The following is a 20,646-nucleotide window of genomic DNA, read 5'->3' on the forward strand; positions in this document are numbered from 1 at the left end:
TCTCGACTTACAGCTTTGTGTGTTACAACCCTAGCCACCAATGTAAGTTGCAATCCCTTTAGTGGGTCAATGGATTCTGACTCGTCAGTACGAATACCAACACGTTTTTTCCCTGACAACCGTAGTTTTGCACCAAATCGCTTCTCCAATTCTTCCATCCTGTAGCTTAGATTTTAATTATTCATGCTACACATGCCACCACCCTCGTATAGATCTCACCTTGCTAAATGATGTTTATCCACTGCTGTCAATTCAAGACTGATTGTGCTATCCTTGTATAAGATGAGATGGCACAGACGTAGTAGCCAAGGTAGCATAGTCAAATTAAACCCTAGCCGCCTTTACCAAAACTCTACTCTCCTTTCGAAAGTCTCTTCGAAACAATATAATAATAAATAATAAATTAATATAGTTTTGATAAAACTTTGTTAAATGTCCCAAATAAAATTACCATAGGACTTTCTCAACTAAAAATTCTACAAAGTACACAACATATAGCACCATAAAAACATACCATACACTCCATGCAACATTTTCTTTTTAAAAAGAAAAGGGATTCATAAGCAAAATATAGTGACACAACATAATTCACAAAATCATGAGATAAATTTGGGGGAAAGACGCATAAAATAGTGCGCTGGAATCCGAGTCACTCAGCTCAGCCTAGTAGAGCCAAGTAGTTGCTAGAAGCAGGTTGCCAACCAGTCCAGCTGAGTCAAACAGTCGAGTGGAGCCGAACAACCCCAGCTGAACTTGACATCAGCAATCCCTAACTGGACAGCGATGACCCCCCTCTCTCACACATACCTACTCATGCTCCATTGAACATCCCTTGGGTAAGTCCTTCAGATCCCACTGCTTCTAAAAATATTGTTGAAATTCTGAAAAATTACCTGCACGAGCAAACAGGGGAATACCACCAACCATATTCTCACCAAAAGCCAAGGTGAAATATGCCATTGTTGATTATGGAGGGTGTATTCAATTTAGATTTTAAATGATTTTAAAAGAGTTATAAAGTTGATGAAGTTTAATTGAATTTAATTGAGTTTGACTGAATTCTACAAACTTCACATAGATTTTGATTGAATTTGTGTATAGATTTTAATGGAGTTTGTTAGAATTTTATTATTGATTTTAGTGGAGTTTATAGCGATGGCAGTGGTGGTGATGGCAATGATGGTGGCGATGGTGGTTTGTGGGGGATGTAGTGGTGGAGGAGGTGGCGGTGGCGGTGGAGGTGGCGGTGGCGATGGCTGTGGCAATTATGGGGATGATGTTGGCAGTGGCTGTGGTGGTGGAGACGGTGGGGCTGATAGTGGGGGTGGTGGAGGTGGGGCTAAGGGTGGTGGCGAGGTGATGGAGGTGGCAGTGATGGTACTAGTATTGGCGGGTGGTGGTGGAGGTGGCAATGTTAGTGGCGGTAGCAGTGGCGGCGATTATGGTGATAGTCATGATAAAATGGTGATAGTAGAAGTGGTGAAATCATATCTTGAGAATAAAAATAATATATTTATCAAAATCTCTAGGGGGAAGCAAAGATTTGTCATGGCCTAAAATTAGTCTATTATCGAACGAAATCCGCCACTTTTTGTATTTCCTTTAAAATCAATGAGTTTTTGAATACACCCAAACTTTTATGAAGTCTTTTAAAGTCGTGATTGAATACATCCAAAGCATGTCTCTACACACAGATTGTCTCCACAAGCGAAAGCATTTATCAGTCAGATGGAAGGAATTAAAATTCTTAATAGATTGGAAGAAGCTTTGCAAGACCCAAAATGGGTGGAAGCAATAAATGTGGAGCCACTAATAAATAGATACATATATTAGTATTTAAATAATTAAATAATTATAAATATCAATACGGGTTTCCGTTAGGTTAGGGATATTGTTACCCGTTCTTTTAACCAACGTTAGGAACAGATCGAATTGGAATAATTAAAAATAAAAAAAATAAATATTTAACCAAACCGTTGGTATAGCACAATCAGTATGCGGATAATTCACATGAGATGCCCACCCCTACTCCTAAATATCAAAGAAATGGGCTTAGCCCTAAACCCAGTCTATGACTTGTCTCCCTCTTGAATCAACCCAAATATAGAAGAAAAGTGAGCAAGTAGAATTCTATAATGAGGGCCTTATTTAAGGCTCTTAGATGAGACCCTATCTTTTAACAGTTGGATCAAATTGGTTAGTTTGATCAAACGGGTTTGATCAAACGGTTAAGATATAAGGCCCTATGAGGCCTTCACTATAGAATGACTCAAGCGAGCAAAGTGCTCGAACTGATCTGAATCGAGAGAAAATGATGAGCGAATTAGAATAGAGAGAAACAGCTCGAGCTCACTGTGGGAAAACTAGAGTCTAGACGGTATGATGGTTCAGTTTGGGTTTATGTAAGTTATTGGCCTCTTTTTTCCACAAATAAAAACATGGTTACTATTTACATAATTGTAAAAATAAAAAAAATAAAAAAAATATTGAAATGAATCTGTAAAAAAAAAATGCAATGCATATGTCAATTTTGGGATGGGCCCATTTCAGCCATTTAGTGGCCCGACATGAGCCCGACCATGTCCTAAATGGCCTAGGGTCGTGGGCTGTCGCCGGGATTTAAGATTTTTATAAATGGACGGGTCCAACATGGCCCATTTATTAAATGCGCTAACTCTAAATCGGTCGAGTCGACCGACATGACCCGTTTAACACATCTAGGTGTAACACTTCCGAGTTGCAACTTTTGAGTTTCATTTTTTTCATTCATATTCAATGATGACATCAAGGATCATCACTAAGCTTTTCTTAAGATTTTATTTTGCAAAATACGTAATATATTACTTTCATCTAATTATAGCGTAAAGAGTTTGAAGTAATGAAAAAAATGTTTAAAAAAATTAATATATCTCTAACAGCAAGTTGTTGCTCCATATATTTTTTGACCCCTTATTTAATTATGTCAGTGAGAAAATAATTAAACACAGTCGAACGAGAATGGAAACATGGTCGTCCTTCTTGGTGCGTATTCGTGCGGCGTGCTAGTTCTCAATCTTGTTGATGGCCGTGAAAACAAAGAGAGTTATGTTGTTCGCCTTAATCTTGACTCCGTTAAACAATTAGGGTTGTGTTTACCCTAAAAATATCTACAATAGAGATAGGCTTGAGATGATGTAAATTGCGAGCGTGCTACTATTAGCAATGTAAAAACCCTAATATACTAGAAAATAAATAAATAGCTAAATAACTTCTACACCAAATAAAAGACTTTGCCTGAACAAAAGTTGCTCCTGAAAACTGATTGTCGGAAGTAGATAGAGTAGGCTTTTCCTGAAATTTGTCGAAACTATGACATAAGACTTCAAGAGATTGAGGATAAATTTCTCCATAAAAAGAAGGAATTGGATTCAATCCGCAACAAAGTTATGATGGATAAGATTTTGGTTAAGGCTTTTAGGTTTATATACATGGATCTTAGGGCATTAAGTGAATCTAGAGCAGAACAAGGTGTGACTAAAGGTGTCAAATGGATTGGGTCAGCCTCACATTCCGTATATTTGGACTGGCCATGACAAGGTAATTCATCCCAATAGGCCAGCTTGGGCAGAAGCCTAATTGACAGGCTCGTTTAAAGCTCATTGATTGAATTATATTAGTTTTAGAGAAAAATAATACATGATACTATACTATTTATATCTTCAATTCATGTCTATTTCTTTTAGCTAATAATATGTATTAAAATTTAATGTTTTCTTTATAAATAAAATAATGACTTTGTTTTTCAAGTATCAATTTTTAAAACCCGAACAATAATCTATCCACTTTCTATTTAAATGTATTTCAAATAAAGTTATTGGCCTTTTTTCTAACAAAATAATAAACATTGTTAGTGTACACATAATTGTAAAAAAGATTGACATGAAATTGTAAAAAAGATTGACATGAAGTTGTAAATCAAATTGCAAAAAAATTGCAATACGTAAGTCAAATTTGGCAATGGCCATATTAGCCTGTTTAGTGGCCAGGCATGAGCCCCCCCCAGCCCCAAATGGGCTAGGGTCATGGACTCTAGCCAAGATTAATGATTTTCATGAATGGACGGGCCGGACCGGCACAACTCGTTTGACACTCTAGTTGTGACACTTTTGAGTTGCAACTTTTGAGTTTCATTTTTTTCATTTGTATTCAATGTTGACATCAAAGATTATCATTAGGTATTCTCAAGATTTTGTCTTGCAAAATACATAATATATTAAATTCATCTAATTAGAGTGTAAAGACATTGAAGTAATGAAACAAAATGTTAAAAAAAATTAATATATATCTACAACCAAGTTGTTAAATAGGCCGACTCTAGGTGGGCTAGGCTGGCAAGGCCCGTTTGACACTCTAGGTGTGACACTTTTGAGTTGCAATTTTTGTGTTTCATTTTTTCCATTCATATTCAATGATGACATCAAAGATCATTATTAGGCTTTTCTTAAGATTTTGTTTTACATCTTTGGTGGGCATGAGGTTTATGGATGGAGTGGGTTGTGGTTGTAAAGAATATGAAATGAAATTTGTTTTTGAATATTTAATTTTGAATTGGAAACCTGCATGTCTTAAGCATTATTTTTTTTACACGGTGGGGTTACTATGTTGTTTTAACTGCAAATCTTGTTTTTGTCCACTCACATGTTTTCTATTTTGTGCCCTGCCAGCCAGTAGTCGCTCCAGGAAGGTTGCAAGCAGTATTCGAAGGCCGAATCATTTACATCAGTAGATTAGGCTTCGAGTAAGTTCCTTTTACTCAACTGTTCTTGTAAACTAAATTCAGTAGATGCTCTGTTATTGCCCATGTTAGATTTTACTTGTGAGGTCGGAGGCCATTTAGTATGTTTTGTTGTATGATAAAAGCATGTTGCTGGTTGAGATTATTTTTATGTATGTCGCAGGTTGATATTTTTGTTGGGTTTGCTCAGTTTACAGGGGAGACTCTGCCAAAATTTTGGTAGAAAGTTTCAGTTTTTAGTAAATGGCCCGGCATCGGGGTGATGTCGGAACAAAGACGGGGTCCGCTCCGATTTCTGGGAAATTCTGGGGCGGGTCCTGTCAGTTTGGTATCAGAGCATTAGGTTCATTTTCCTTCGACTTTTGCACTTTTCTTGCATTGTTGATCTAATGATTTTCTGGTTTCCTTTGTAGAACCATGTCAGCTCGCAGAGAAAGAACAAGAGGTCGCGGTCTGAGATAGGGGCCGAATCCGCCACCTCCATCTCTGTCACAACCTCCTTCACCACCAGTGCCTTCGCCTCCACCATCTTCACCTGCCGGAGATAATGCTTTGGATATGAGGCATGTACTTAGCCAGTTTACCCGCACCGTGGCGACAACTTTTCGGGGAAGGCGTGGTACAGAAAGTTCTGAAATTAAAAGGGTTAAGGAATTTGGAGCAAGAGAGTTCATGGGTAGAACAGACCCACCAGAAGCAGAATCATGGATTACTGATGTGGAGAGAATTTTTGAGGTTCTGGAGTGCCCCGTTGGGGATAGAGTTCGCTTGGCTACTTTTCTACTGAAGGGAAATGCATATCATTGGTGGAAAGCAGTAAAAAGGGGTTATGAGAATCCGGCTGCCATAAACTGGGAGGAATTTCAGCGGGTATTCTCAAAGCAGTTTTACCCACCTTCCTACAGACATTCAAAGAAGTCAGAGTTCCTATATCTGAAACAGGGGTCTATGTCAGTGGTGGAGTATGAACACAAGTTTAATGAGCTGTCTAGATTTGCTCCAGAGCTGGTGGCCATTGAGGAGGACAGATGTAGACGGTTTGAGGAAGGATTATGGTGGGAGATTTAGGCAGTGGTTACTGCCAACACTTATCCAAATATGAGGGCTTTGGCTTAGGCAGCTGAAAGGGTATCGAGGAAACTCAGTGGGAGTGTTGGCAGGCCCCATAGAGATACACCAGGAATTGGTGGGCCCAGTCAGGGTCCATCAAAGAGAGGAGGATCTAGCTCCAGTTCTGCTAGCGACGGATGGTCAGGAGGACAGGGATCTAGTTCTAGTAATGGGAGATCCGGTTCTCATCCAGCTTGGACTCAATACTCAGGGCTGCAGTCTATAGCTAGCACAGCTAGGGCTCCTTCCAAGCAGACTGGGTTGACATGCTTTAACTATGGGCAGGTTGGGCATATGGTGAAAGATTGTCCTAGCTATACTCATGGAGGTGGACAGAGTCAGAGTAGTAGCTTGACATGCTACTTTTGTGGGCAAGTGGGGCATACTAAGAGAAGCTGCCCAATTATACTCCAAAGTAATGCAGCAGTCCAGGGAACTGGGGCCCAGCAGGGGCAAGGTAGTATGGGTCAGAATCAGAGTCAAGGTGGTGCTTCTTCCTCTGCAGCAGGGTTATCCAGTAGCAGAACCGTCATCTTCTAGAGGTAGGAATGGTAGGCAATCAAGGGGCCAGCCTGGGCGTTCCACTACTCAGGCCCGAGTGTTCTCTATGACTCAGCAGGAAGTACATGCCACCCCAGACGTGATTACTGGTATGATTCCAATCTTTGGTTATCTTGCATGTGTTCTAATTGACCCGGGGGCCACACACTCCTTCGTAGCACACAACTTCGTACCGTATATCAGTGTTAGACCCACACTTATGACAGGATGTTTTAGTATTTCCCTACCTATGGGAGAAGTCTTGTACGCAGACCAGGTATTCAGAAATTGTTTTGTCCAAGTAGACGATGCATGGTTGGAAGCCAACTTGGTTCCTTTAGATTTGGAGGATTTGGATATAATATTAGGGATGGATTGGCTAGAGAAGCATCATGCATCAGTGGACTATTTTCGGAGGGAAGTAACACTTCAGAGTCCAGGGCAACCTAAAGTTACCTTCCGTGGGGAGCGTAGAGTTCTCCCTACTTGTCTTATCTCTGCTATCATAGCTAAGAGGTTACTCAAGAAGGGTTGTGAAGGATATTTGGCTCATATCATCGATACTCGAGAGATCACCCTGAATCTGGAAGATATTCCTGTTGTTTGTGATTTCCCTGATGTCTTTCCAGATGATCTCCCTGGTTTATCCTCTGAAAGGGAAATCGATTTCACTATCGAACTTCTTCCAAGCACCAACCCTATCTATCAAACGCCCTATAGGATGACACCAGCTGAGCTCCAGGAGTTGAAGACTCAGTTGCAGGAGTTAGTGGATCTTGGGTTCATCCAACCTAGTGTTTCTCCGTGGGGTGCACCGATGTTGTTCGTTAGAAAGAAAGATGGGACCATGAGGTTATGTATTGATTACCGGCAGTTGAATAAGGTGACAATACGTAACCGGTATCCTTTGCCTCAGATTGATGATTTGTTTGATCAGTTGAAGGGTGCTAAGTATTTCTCTAAGATTGATCTGAGATCAGGATACCATCAGTTGAGGATCAGGGAAGAGGATATTCCTAAGACTGCATTCAGAACGCGATATGGACATTATGAATTTCTGGAGATGCCTTTTGGACTGACGAATGCTCCAGTAGCGTTTATGGATCCCATGAACAGAGTGTTCCAACCATACTTGGACCACTTTGTGATTGTGTTCATAGACAATATCTTGGTTTACTCCAAGACTTTGGAAGGGCATAAATTTAGTAAGTGTCAGTTCTGGCTGGACAGAGTGGTATTCCTCGGACATGTAATTTCAGCTGAAGGGATTTATGTGGATCCACAAAAAGTTGAAGCTATTGTGAATTGGGTACAACCCACAAGTGTGACAGAAATACGGAGTTTTCTGGGGTTGGCAGGCTACTATCGTCGATTTGTGGAAGGGTTCTCTTCGATAGCGGCACCTCTCAAGCGGTTGACAAGGAAAGATGTTACATTTGAGTGGACGGAAGAGTGCGAACAAAGTTTTCAGGAATTGAAGAAGCGGTTAACCACCACACCTGTTTTGGCTCTTCCGGATAATTCAGGAAATTTTGTGATCTACAGTGATGCATAGTTGCAAGGCTTGGGATGTGTTTTGATGCAACATGATCGGGTGATTGCTTATGCCTCAAGGCAACTCAAGAGGCATGAGCAGAATTATCCTGTCCATGATTTAGAACTTGCTGAAGTAGTGTTCGCTCTTAAGATTTGGAGGCATTACTTGGATGGTGAGACGTGTCAATTTTTACTGATCACAAGAGCCTCAAGTACTTTTTCACTCAAATGGAGCTTAATATGAGACAACGACATTGGTTGGAATTGATAAAGGACTATGATTGCACGATTGAGTATCATCAAGGCCGAGCTAATGTGGTTGCAGATGCACTGAGTAGAAAGACTACTGGAAGTTTAGCTCATCTCAGAACGACATATCTTCCGTTGTTAGTGGAACTATGGAAGGATGGAGTAGAGTTGGGAATGACTCAATGGGGTGGAATCTTTGCTAGCTTACATGTGAGACCCATTCTGGTGGAGCGGGTAATTGTAGCCTTGTTGGGAGATCCGACACTTTGTAGAATAAGGGGAGAAGTGGAAAATGGTACACGGAAGGATTATGCAATAAGGGGAGATGGAGCGTTGGTAATAGGAACTCATCTCTGTGTACCTAAGAATGATGATCTGAAAAGAGAAATCATAGAGGAAGCTCACTGTTCCACTTACATTATGCATCCGGGAAGTACCAAGATGTATCGAACCCTATGGGAATATTACTCATGGCCGCATATGAAGGGAGACCGCTGGACAATCAGAAAGGACCATACGGGAATATTACCAAGCTTTTCACCCACAGACTGATGGACAATCAGAAAGGACCATCCAGACTCTGGAGGATATGTTGAGTTCATGTGTGTTGCAGATGAAAGATGCATGGGATGCTCACCTTGCCCTGGTGGAATTTGCATATAACAACAGTTATCATGCAAGTACCCAGTGTAGGACTCCTATTTGTTGGAATGTGGTGGGCGATAAGAAATTGGAAAGAGTGGATAGTATCCGAGCAACAACAGAGAAGGTAAAGATGATTAAAGAGAAGCTGAAAACCGCACAAGACCGACAGAAGAGTTTGCAGTTAGGGATTGGGGATTGGGTGTTTATGATGTTATCTCTTTGGAAGGGTGTGATGAGATTCGAGAAACGTGGGAAGTTAAGCCCTCGTTATATTGGACCCTAAGAGATCACAGAGTGCATCGGACCTGTTGCCTATAAACTTGCATTACCTGCAGAACTATCTCAGGTCCATGACGTGTTTCATGTATCTATGCTTCGGAAATACATGCCAGATCCTTCTCATGTTTTAGAATATCAACCTGTGGAGTTACAAGAAGATTTGTCATACGAGGAGCAGCCTGTGTAGATCTTGGATAGGAAAGAGCAAATGTTGAGCTCCAGATCTATTTCGGTAGTGAAGGTTCTATGGAGAAGCCAAACAGTGGAAGAAGCTACATGGGAGCCTGAGGCGCAGATGCGGGCCAAGTACCTTTATCTTTTCCATTGACAGGTACGTGAATTTCGGAGACGAAATTTTTATAAGGGGGGTAGATTGTAACACCCTAACTCCAAATTTAATTCCAATTTTTATTTATTTAAAGTAAAATTACGAATTTACCCTTGGGGTAGGGGTAAATTTGTCATTTTCTTATCCGGAAGGATTTTGGGATCACGACCGGTATTTTTGGGTACGTTGTACTGGGATGAATTCGTAAACACGCGGTAGGCTTGAATCGGAGTTGTAACAAAGAAATGGCGATCAAAACACTTTCAGTGGCAAAATTGTAAATATTTCAAAAAGTTTGGTAAAAATCAGATTTTTCACCTCAGCTCCCTCTCTCTCTCTCTCTCTCTCTTTCTCTCTCTCTCTCTCTCTCTCTCCTCGCTCGATCAGTCTCTCTCTCTCTCTCTCTCTCTCCCTGACGTCTTCACTCTCTCTCTTCGATTCTCCCATCACCGAGCACGGCTGGGAGCGCCACCGGTCCCGATCAACTCCCCTCGACGTCCCGGTCAAGACCCGCCAGCTTTCCTTGTCGGAAATCCCGAATCCCGCCTGCAATCTCGACTGGTTTGAACCGGTGAATCGCCATCGTCGCGCCACCATCTCTGCCGCCCAAACCCGGTGAGTCAGGTGAGGTTTCTCATCCATTTTCTGAGCTCTAGCTGTTTTTGGGATAGGTCTGGATCGATTTGTTGTCTAGGAACCGATTTGAAAACCTAGGTTTTTGCCGGATTTCAAAGTGAAATTCCGGCAAGTTGTCGTCCTAATTGGACCTCCCCATAGTTGATTGATGTGATCCTAACCTTGAGTAGAAGCTAGGGTAGGAAGGGTGAGCTCGGGTGTGGAGTTTTTCAGTCGCCGGAATTTACTCTACACACCCACGCACTGCCGGCGCGTGTGGCGGCGCATGGGCGAGGGTGGTGAAGTTGCACTTGGTCCCGATGAGATCCTCAAGTTGTCACGAATGCGTAGGATTTTGCGGATCTCAATTCGTGACTATCGAACGGATTTTCTCATATTGTGCGTTATCCGGGTTCGATAGGTTCTGACCATTGGATTGTTTCCCAATTGAAAAATGTTGTTCTAGGTATTCCTAGGATCGTGTAGGACTTCACGGATCGTGAATTGGAGCCCCGGATGTTCCGATTCAATAATTCAAAGTTTGTGGGTTAGCGATAACCGTACAATCATGAGTGATTCCTAAACCTGTAACTGGACCTTAGGATACCTCGTTCAACGTACACGTACTGGGAACTTGGGGATTTAAGTATTTAATTTGTGTTTTCCGCTTCGAAGTAATTTTATATTAATTAAAGGTTCGTATGTCAAAATAGGTGCTCCGACTACACGTACTGAGCAGGCAGGACCCTCTCGTGGTCAGGCAGCGTGGGAATACTTGTGAGTGGACTTTGTTTTCAATCATACACATGGTTTTATTGATGAAAGATTTATGCATAATGTTTTAAAGGGTATATTGAATATATTATATTCATGTGTTGATTTTGATGTTTGTATAGCACTTGGACAATATATTGTGGGTTTGGCATATTTGGGTATTGAGAGTATGTTTGTATGGATTGTGGGGAAGTTATATATATATATTGTCTGTAGGTGGGGTACTTGGGTTGTTGAGGTGAGTTCGTAGAAGAACTTGAGTATGAGGGGTTGTTGAGAGAAGTTGTATGATTACACTATGTAAGTACCTTCTCCAGTTATTAGGCTTCCCACACATGGCGTTGGATGTTCCGGCATGTGAGACACTTTCCATATGCGGCGTTGGATGTTCCAGCGTATGGGAAGACTCTGTATATTGCTTGGGATCATCACACATGGCGTTGGATGTTCCGGTGTGTGATGATCCAGTCTGCGCGCGTAGGACTTAGTACTGGAGCTACACATGGCGTTGGATGTTCCGGTGTGTGAGCTATAGAGTTTTGTCCCTCGGTTGGACCGCTCATCCTTAGATGCAAGATAGCACCTGAAAATCCTGCGGGCTAGTTAAACGATCCCTCGGTTGGATTGTGTCCCCAGTACCTAGGTAGTGTGAGGAGTATGTTGTATAGTACTATATATATATATATACAGTCTCGATCTCTTGGACCACAAGAGTCCAAGAGATTGTGGTCACCCACCGTTGGATATTAATTCAATGGTTCAAAAAAGTTTTTTAAAAGGAGTGCAAGAGTGAGTAAACCGTTGAATTTACATCCAACGGTGAGTGACCACAGATCTCTTGGATCCCTGTAGTCCAAGAGATCAGATATATAGTTGTGAGTCTATACAGTGGGTTGGTAGGAGCAGTAAAATTGTGGGCATGAGGTTTATGGATGGAGTGAGTTGTGGTTGTAAAGAATATTAAATGAAATTTGTTTTTGAATAGTTAATTATGAATTGTGAACCTGCATGTCTTGAGCATTATTTTTTTACACGGTGGGGTTACTATGTTGTTTTAACTGCAAATCTTGTTTTTGTGCACTCACATGTTTTCTGTTTTGTGCCCCTTCAGCCAATAGTCGCTCCAGGAAGGTTGCAAGCAGTGTTCAAAGGCCGAATCATTTACATCAGTAGATTAGGCTTCGAGTAATTTCCTTTTACTCAACTGTTCTTGTAAACTAAATTCAGTAGATGCTCTGTTATTGCCCATGTTAGATTTTACTTGTAAGGCCGGATGCCATTTAGTATGTTTTGTAGTATGATGAAAGCATGCTGCTGGTTGGGATTATTTTCATGTATGTCGCAGGTTGATATTTTTGTTGGGTTTGCTCAATTTACAGGGGAGACTCTGCCAAAATTTTAGTAGAAAGTCTCAGTTTTTAGTAAGTGGGCCCGGCATCGTGCTGATGTCGGAACAAAAACGGCGTCATCTCCGATTTCCGGGAAATTCCGGGGCGGGTCCTCTCAAAAGCAGCAGTGGAGCTCCCAAGAGATCGTGGTTGCAGCCACAACACAACAGAACAAACCCTCCTATCATACTGATACCATAACAACAACCAAGACTAGTATATTAGATAATAAGTCTACACACTCCACCATATAATCAGTTCAAAATAAAACAGCATGCCTTCCTTTACATTGTCTAAATTAAAGACTGAAATTGAATCAAATCAAAGTGCATGAAATACATGTCATAGGATAGGACCCATTAATTGAAGCGTTGCTGAACAAGAGGACGGTTTAACAGCACACCTCTTCTTCCTGCAGCAGCGTCCTTCAAAAAATTTGTCTTGATTTTGTTGAGTGTGGCTACAACTTCTTTCATAATTATCCTCTCTTCTGGTGATTCTGCACAGCAAGTAAGAGCTAATCTCATAATGGCTGATATGCAATCCCTCTTCCTCACATGATCATCATCTTCCTGCTCTGTCCCAATCCCAAGCAAATTGGCATCCACAACTTCATCTATCTTTGCATCTGGTAATACTAGTGACTTTGCAATCCATTGCTTTAAATTCATTTCCCCATCAAACATCTCATCTGTTGGCTTCCTTCTTGTGAATGTTTCCATCACTACAATTCCGAAACTGTACACATCCCCTTTTGTTGAAACCATTCCTTCCAATCCATACTCTGCATTATGAATTATAGTTATATATTCATGTGTATGAATATATATTAAATGAAAACTATGCATAATTAAGGACAGCACGTATAGAATTGAAAGATATTAAATTAGCAAGTACATCACCTGGAGCCATATACCCAACAGTGGCTAGAGTCATGGTTTGGGTAATAGAATCTCCTCCACCCAAGAGTTTTGCAATTCCAAAATCAGCAACATGTGCAACCATATCATCATCCAGTAGTATATTGCTTGGCTTCATATCAAAGTGCACAATAGGTATTGAATAACCATGGTGTAGGTATTCCAGTGCAGATGCAGCATCTATCATTATGTTCAACCTCTCTAATGTATTCAAAGAATAGTTTTCAAAATACAACCACTTCTGTAGGCTCCCATTTGGCATGTAATTCAATACCAGGGCTTTGAAATCAATTTCACTGCAACAGCTGATGATTTTTATAAGATTTCGATGACAAATATTGCTTAGTATTTCACATTCTCTATCAAAACCCTTGAAAGCCCCCTCTAGCTGTAAATTGAAAACCTTTACTGCAACATTGTTCCCATCTGAAAGTGTCCCTTTATATACTGAACCAAAACCCCCACTTCCAACTAGGTTGTTTTCGTTAAATCCATTTGTGCCCCTTAGAAGTTCAAGATGTGAAACTCTTCTCCGAAGAAATTCAGGCAAAGAGGTAGCCTCTCCAGCAACTTCCACTTTCCTTTTCCTGCATAGTACAAAGATAGAAACAGAGGCCACAAAGAGAATTATTGATATGATCCCTGGAATGATATATTTAGCTTTCCTCCAATTTGGTTCAAGTGTACCATTTTTGCATGGTGGAACCTGAAGTCGGGCTGCACCACAGAGTGCTTTGTTTTTGACAAATGATTGAGCGGAGAAGTTTTGGAACGGTCCACCAGTTGGAATTTCTCCTTTGAGCCTGTTGAAAGACAAATCCATATATTTGAGAAGTGACAGAGCTTCTAAAGACTTGGGAATCACTCCAGACAGATTATTTCTAGATAAATCCAATTGTTCCAGGCTTAGCAAGCTGTCAAATGCACTTGGAATAGGGCCTTCCAAATTATTATTTGCCAAGGAGAGATTAACCAAATCCTGAAGACCCCCAATAGTGCTTGGCATAATACCAGATAAATGGTTATTTGATAAATCTACCTTGATCACAACTTTCAAGTTTCCAATATCTTGTGAGAGAGGTCCAATTAGAGAATTGGATGATAAGTACACATACAAGATATCGACAAGTCTCCAAAAATTAGATGGTATTGTGGAACTCAACGAATTAAACTCCAATGATAGAGTTCTTAGAGACGCGGATAGATTTCCCAAGCAAGAAGGTATAGAACCCGAGAGCTGATTCCTACCCAAATATAACTCAAATAGGTGATCTAGTTGACAAAGTTGATATGGGATGTATCCTTGCAAGTTGTTACCATCCAAATACAAACTTTGGAGATTCCCTAGTCTTTCCACTGAAGTTGGAATTGATCCACTCAATTCATTGTATCCCAGGTATAAGGATACCAAGCTGCTTAAGTTGCCAATACCAATGGGAATGTTACCGCTCATGATGGAATTGGTTAAATCAAAATATTGAAGCTTGGATGCAGAAGAGCAATTCCCAAAGGAATCATCAAGTCTGGCATTTAACGGATTATTTTCCAAGTATAGCTCTGTCAAATTTCCAAGATTAGCCAAACAAGAGAGAGTGTCTGCTTCTGGAGTCGAAGTATCAATCGTCAAATTATTATTGTCTAACTGAAGCGACTGAAGGTTTGTTAAGGCACATAGCGTGGTAGGAATAAACCCTGTAAATGTGTTTGTGCCCAATTGAAGCTTGGTGAGCATAGAAGCATTGGAGAGGTTGGGGATTGCTCCGCTGAGGCCAGCTTTTGTAAGATAGAGGTGTTGTAGGTTTGGAAGCCCAAGGCCTATGTTTGCTGGGAGGCTACCCGATAGCTGATTAAAAGAAAGCGACATTGCTCTCATTGTGGAGATATTGAAGATTGAGGATGGGATGAGACCATTGAGATTGTTATTTCCGAATGACAAAATCTCTAAATTTGGAAGATCACCGATCTCGTCTGGTATAGTGCCTGCCACAATTTCATCACAAACATTGTAGCATTAGCATTAGTTGAAAAGAATATTGACTTGGATAGAAATTGCAATTCAATCTATTTTATTATATCGTGGAGATATTGAAGATTGGGGATGGGATGAGGCCATTCAGATTATTACCACCGATTGCAAAAAGACCCTAAATTTTAAAGATCACCCATCTCATCTGAATTTATGTAATCTAATCATTCATGACCTTTATAGTATAAAATGTCACACTTATAATATTAATTAATACAACAATATTTACACGGAAATCTCTAAAAAGTTTTGTGTTTGAAACAAATTAAGCAAAACACGTTTTTGTTTGCATGTCTTCCTCTTTCTTCTTACTTTGGTTAACCTTAGATTTGAACATATCGACTTAGATAGAACGTTTATTAGGCAAGTCAATATGTTATATTCATGATTGTACGTAAACCTTGCTATTCGATTCTATTGAATTTTCCAGCAGTTTTGACAAAAAAATTGTTATATTCATGATTAACTATCTCCCTCATTTACTAAAATATGTAGTTAAATATAATTATGCAACCAAAATAAAAAAGATAAATCATAATTGGATCAACATAATGAAATATCAATTACCCATCAAATTGTTGTTGTCAACGTATATCTCCTTCATCATTGTTAAGTTCCCAATATTTTTTGGTATGCTTCCATTGAAATTGTTTTCCTCCAAATTAAGTATAAGAAGCTCTCTGCATTGCCATAATTTGGATGGAAGTGGACCATCAAACTGGTTGCCACCCAAATACAAGTATTGAAGACTAGGAAGATGTTGGCATATATTGTCTGGAAGACCACCACTCAAGCTGTTTCCATATAGAGTCAACATAGTCAAAGAAGACATGTTGAAAACAGCCACAGGAACAGGGCCTTTTAGGGCATTTAAGCTCACATACAATATCTCCACCTGATCTAAAAGGCCGATCTCTTTTGGAATTTCTGAAAAATCATAATGATATATGCACATTTATATGTTAAACTCATGTTTTATGCACATATAATGCACTGCAACAAAAGCCGAGTCATGTATAATTGTATCACATCAAGGCAATGCAACAAAAATATATACCATTGAAATTGTTGGAGTCAAGGTATATCCCCTTCAACATTGTTAAGTTCCCTATTTTTCTGGGTATCGCACCTGTTAAGTATGCCAAACAAATACTCAGAATACATGTAAATAAATGAAATAAAATTTAAAAAAACACCACACTACATAATTTATAGAAAAGCTGTCAGAGTGCCTATTTTGGAGGGGGAAAAAAAACTCTCAACTAGTCACTTGGTCACTTTCTAATTGGTTTATTAATTTGTTACAATTTTTTCACTTGAAGGTACAATAAGGAATTTTTCTATAGTATTCGAGTTGAAGGGTGTTTTTTATATTTATAAAATATCATGTTATAATGGGCCTCCATATGAAAAAGGTCAATATTCCCTATTATTTACAATCTATCATCTATGTCTTTATACCCCGGCACATAACCAGTTTTATCATTTGTAGCCTACGACATGTACTCTCTAGTTTCAAAAATGTAAGTTTTGTAAAAACTTTCTGAGTATATTAAAAAAAACAAAAAAAAACAAAAAAAACAACATTATAGACTCGACCGTTCTTAAAATTAAAAACCAAAGACATAATCTATTCAAGTGAGACTTTTTTAAGTGATTAAAAGTTAGACTAATTTTCTAAAGAACAAAGAAACACATTAGGCTTATAGATTAATAACAAGATGTTGAAACCTTGTTGAGACATACGTACCTGATAGTTTGTTAGCGGCTAGATCTATGTCTTGCAATGTAGACAAGTTGAAGATAGTTGAAGGTACAGTACCTGAAAACTGATTTCCATACAAATCCAATCTTTGAAGTTTGGGGAAGGACCCAAACCACGATGGAATGGATCCCATAAAATTATTGAATCCTAAGCTAATAAACTTCAGGCGACGTAAATAAGACAATTCATGGGGCAAAGTACCGTAAAAGCTATTATTGTTGAAGCTTAGTGCAACAAGGAAGGAGAGATTGCCCAAGTGTGGTGGAATGGTGCCAGTGAAAACCATGTAGGAGAGATTCAACGATACTACTCTGAGGTGACGAGCACCACAAGTAACACCAACCCAGTTGCAAACGGAGGTGGAGGTTGACCAGTTGACCAAGATGTTGTGAGGGTCACTAGTGATATGGGATCTCATAGCAAGAAGAGCAGACTGGTCAGTGGTGATGTTGGTTTTTGCTGCACCTGCAACTATAGAACTGTATTGCAGCAGCAACAACGTTATTGACAAGAGGAAACGACTTCTCTCCATGAGCACTGAAAACAGAAATTGTTTTTCGTTTTCCTTTTTTTCCCCCCGAGATTGAAAACTTGAAATGATTGAATAATTTGTTGCAGTGCCAATTTATGAAGGCAGAACAAGTTGACAAAGACTGGGATTGCACCCTGTTGGAGGAAATTCGTGAGTAGCCAAATGCAACGACTTAAGACTTGTAAGAAAGGAAGAATGGACAATTGGGCGCCTGTTTCCACGCGTCTTCACGTCAATCAATCCAGTCAATCATGATTCCTATATGGTCAATCAATCCAGTCTCCTTCGCATAATAAGGGCCCTTCACTTTGATTTTTTTGTTTTCTTCTTCATTTTTTCAGAAATTTGTAATTATCTAGGCACAATGATCAAGCTAAAGCTAAAGCTAAACCTTTAACTTCAATTTTTATTGGTCAAGCTAAAGCTAATCCTTTAACTTAAATTTTTATTTAATTAAAAGATGATTGATATGAAGCCAAGCTAAAGCTTTCTACATATTTAAGTCAAGGAAAAAATTTCCCACTATCTTTTAGCTTTTGAGTATTTATTTCCTCTTCATGTCTTTTTCAGAAATATTTAGTTATTCTTTGTTTTTGGTAATCAAAATATTCAATTATTCAGGCTCAATTATATAAAAAGCTCAATGATTTGAGCTTTTAGCCAAACGCTTGGTAGAATTTATACAATTTCAATTTATATCGTTTTTGTCGTTTTTATATGACAGCAGCAACCATATCATGATCAAGTATGGAATATTGCTTGCCTTCCTCTTATACCAACTCGATTCAAAGTATGTAAGAAGCTATGAATTTATTTATCGTACTTGTTCCATCCACATGAATTAAAGACTCAAATTGAATTGAATCGAAGTGCATGAAATATACGCCATAGGATCCATTAATTTAGCAGCATATGTTATGCACAGTGGCGGATTCAGGATTATGTGGCCAAGGGGGCTTAGTGTAAAAGTTCCGAAATTTTTCTACAAAGAAAATAATGCTAAAAAGATAGAAAGATAATACGTCCATTCACAATTCATAACAAAACCAATAATACAAGTTACAATTGTCCACGACGAGTTTTCATATTCTAAAAACGTTGCATTATAATTTCGTTATCAATACAAGCAAAAACATCTCTCTCAATGTAAACAATCAAGCTATCATTCAACCATTGATCTCCCATTCTGTTGCGAAGTGGATTTTTAATAATATTCATAGCGGAAAATGCCCTCTCCACTGATGCAGTTGCAACCGGTAAAACCAAAGCCAATGTAAGAAGCAAATACACAAAAGGAAATATTTCATGCATTCCTTTCTCCACCATTTTTTCCGCAAGACTACTAATCCCTTCCAATTGAGAAAAATCACTACTCGAACGCATATGATGAACATAAACACCAAGTTGATCTTCAAGCATCAATAAGTCTCTATCCGAAAAATCATAAGGATAAAATTGAGCAAGACGAACTAGCTTTCATTTGTCAAAAGCCACAAAGTTATTTTTTGGACTCAAGCATGCCAAACAAGTAAGTAACTCAGTACTTACCTCGTTGAAGCGATCATTTAATTCCGCAAGTTGCCCATCAATTACATGAATAAAGATCTCCACACGATAACGATGATAATTTGTCTTCATTGGAGCATTACGCCGTGATCTCCCTGGAATTACATATTCCTCATCCATGGTAGGAACTATAATATCATGTTTGTAACAAAACGAGGATGCTTGCTCAACCAATTCTTCAAACTCATTATCCCTCATCAACTGCAGGTTTTCCTTGCATGTTTTCACTAAATTCATTGCACTCACAATGTCTTGATCTTTCTTTTGCAATGCTAGAGACAAAGTGTTTGTTATTCCCAATATAGCTTTCATTACAAATAAGTGAAACACAAACTCAAAAGATTGTATTTCTCTCCATAACTTATAGGCTTCACCCGACCTATCATTAGGATTATCATCAACAATCATTTGAAGCACATTCACCACAGATGGGAACATAGAAATGATACTAATCAACGTACCATAATGTGAGTTCCATCGTGTATCGCCGGCACGTTTGAGAGTCCTTTCTTGATTTAAGCCCCGCCCCGTTATAAGACAATCATCTTCAAAAGCTCTCACAAGCTCTTCTTGGTATTGTGCTCTAAGTGCATCGCGACGCTTACAAGATGCTCCAACAACATTAACCAAACTATTAGCCGTTGTGAAAAAAGAGTTGACATCAATGTTTTTCTTTGCTACCGCAACAAGTGCTAGTTGAAGTTGATGAGCAAAGCAATGAACATAAAATGCACAAGGTTGTTCTCTCAAAATCTTTGTCTTAAGGCCATTGAACTCACCTCTCATATTACTAGCTCCATCATAACCTTGTCCTCGTAGCTTGGAAAAGCTCAAATTCACGGAAGAAAAGAATTCATCAATTGCTTCCTTTAGTGCACTTGAAGTAGTGTCGGTTACATGTTGAACCCCCACAAACCTTTCAATTATTTGTCCTTTGTCATTCACATAACGCAACCCCATCGCCATTTGCTCCTTTATTGAAACATCACGTGCTTCATCCACCATTATTGAAAAATATCTATCTTTTACATCACTCAAGATAAGATCAATGGTTTCTTTAGCACAAGAATTGACAAGATCTTTTTGAATTGAAGGAGCTATTAACTTTAAATTTTCCGGAGCATTTTCCAACACAACGGCCTTAACTTTTTCATCATGATCCGCAAGAAATTGCAAGAGCTCTAAATAATTCCCTTTATTACTTGATTGTGCACTTTCATCATGACCAAGAAAAGAAAGCCCTTGCCGCAACAAATACCTAGTGCACTTAAGTGATGCATTCAAGCAAGTGCGATAAGCCGTGCGAGCTTGGCTTGTTTGCTTGATCACAATTGTTTCAATGTGTGTAGTTTGATGCATCAAATTGTAAGCAACTTCTCTAGCTTGGTTGTGAACACTACCAACCGGTCCAACATGAAGGTTAAATCTATCTTTCGCCTTCTTCCAATTTTTGAAGCCTACTCCAGTGAATGCATCACCACCCACTTGATCAAAATTAGATTTGAACAGATAACAATGAAGACAATACGCAGCATCTTTAGCAATACTATATTCCAACCAATCATGATCATCAAACTAGTGAGCAATGAAGCATCTATT

The 20,646-nt window shown here is 39.3% G+C and overlaps 4 protein-coding genes across 4 annotated transcripts; 2 read left to right on the top strand and 2 right to left on the bottom strand.

The window, feature by feature from the left end:
* Window positions 1-1,155: 1,155 nt before the first annotated feature.
* Window positions 1,156-5,322, top strand: LOC117613335 (keratin, type II cytoskeletal 1-like). Its single transcript, XM_034341947.1, has 2 exons — window positions 1,156-1,464; window positions 5,188-5,322. The coding sequence occupies exons 1-2, from the start codon at window positions 1,156-1,158 to the stop codon at window positions 5,320-5,322; spliced, it is 444 nt and encodes a 147-aa protein (XP_034197838.1).
* Window positions 5,323-5,332: 10 nt separating this feature from the next.
* LOC117613336 lies at window positions 5,333-6,424 on the top strand. The gene is made up of 2 exons (XM_034341948.1): window positions 5,333-5,782; window positions 5,891-6,424. Exons 1-2 carry the CDS (start codon window positions 5,333-5,335, stop codon window positions 6,422-6,424), a joined length of 984 nt encoding a protein of 327 aa, XP_034197839.1.
* Window positions 6,425-12,597: 6,173 nt separating this feature from the next.
* On the bottom strand, window positions 12,598-17,481 carry LOC117613337 (probable LRR receptor-like serine/threonine-protein kinase At3g47570). Its single transcript, XM_034341950.1, has 5 exons — window positions 16,935-17,481; window positions 16,242-16,313; window positions 15,752-16,111; window positions 13,141-15,138; window positions 12,598-13,022 (listed from the first exon to the last, which is right to left on the bottom strand). The coding sequence occupies exons 1-5, from the start codon at window positions 17,479-17,481 to the stop codon at window positions 12,598-12,600; spliced, it is 3,402 nt and encodes a 1,133-aa protein (XP_034197841.1).
* Window positions 17,482-18,570: 1,089 nt separating this feature from the next.
* On the bottom strand, window positions 18,571-20,593 carry LOC117613338 (zinc finger MYM-type protein 1-like; the record flags this gene model as incomplete). Its single annotated transcript, XM_034341951.1, has 3 exons — window positions 18,571-18,954; window positions 19,030-19,739; window positions 19,827-20,593. Coding segments are annotated over 3 exons (1,861 nt in total), but the record flags the coding sequence as incomplete, so codon positions are not given.
* Between the last annotated feature and the right edge of the window lie 53 nt (window positions 20,594-20,646).

Source organism: Prunus dulcis, unplaced genomic scaffold (genome assembly GCF_902201215.1).
Source record: "Prunus dulcis unplaced genomic scaffold, ALMONDv2, whole genome shotgun sequence".
Lineage (NCBI taxonomy): Eukaryota > Viridiplantae > Streptophyta > Magnoliopsida > Rosales > Rosaceae > Prunus > Prunus dulcis.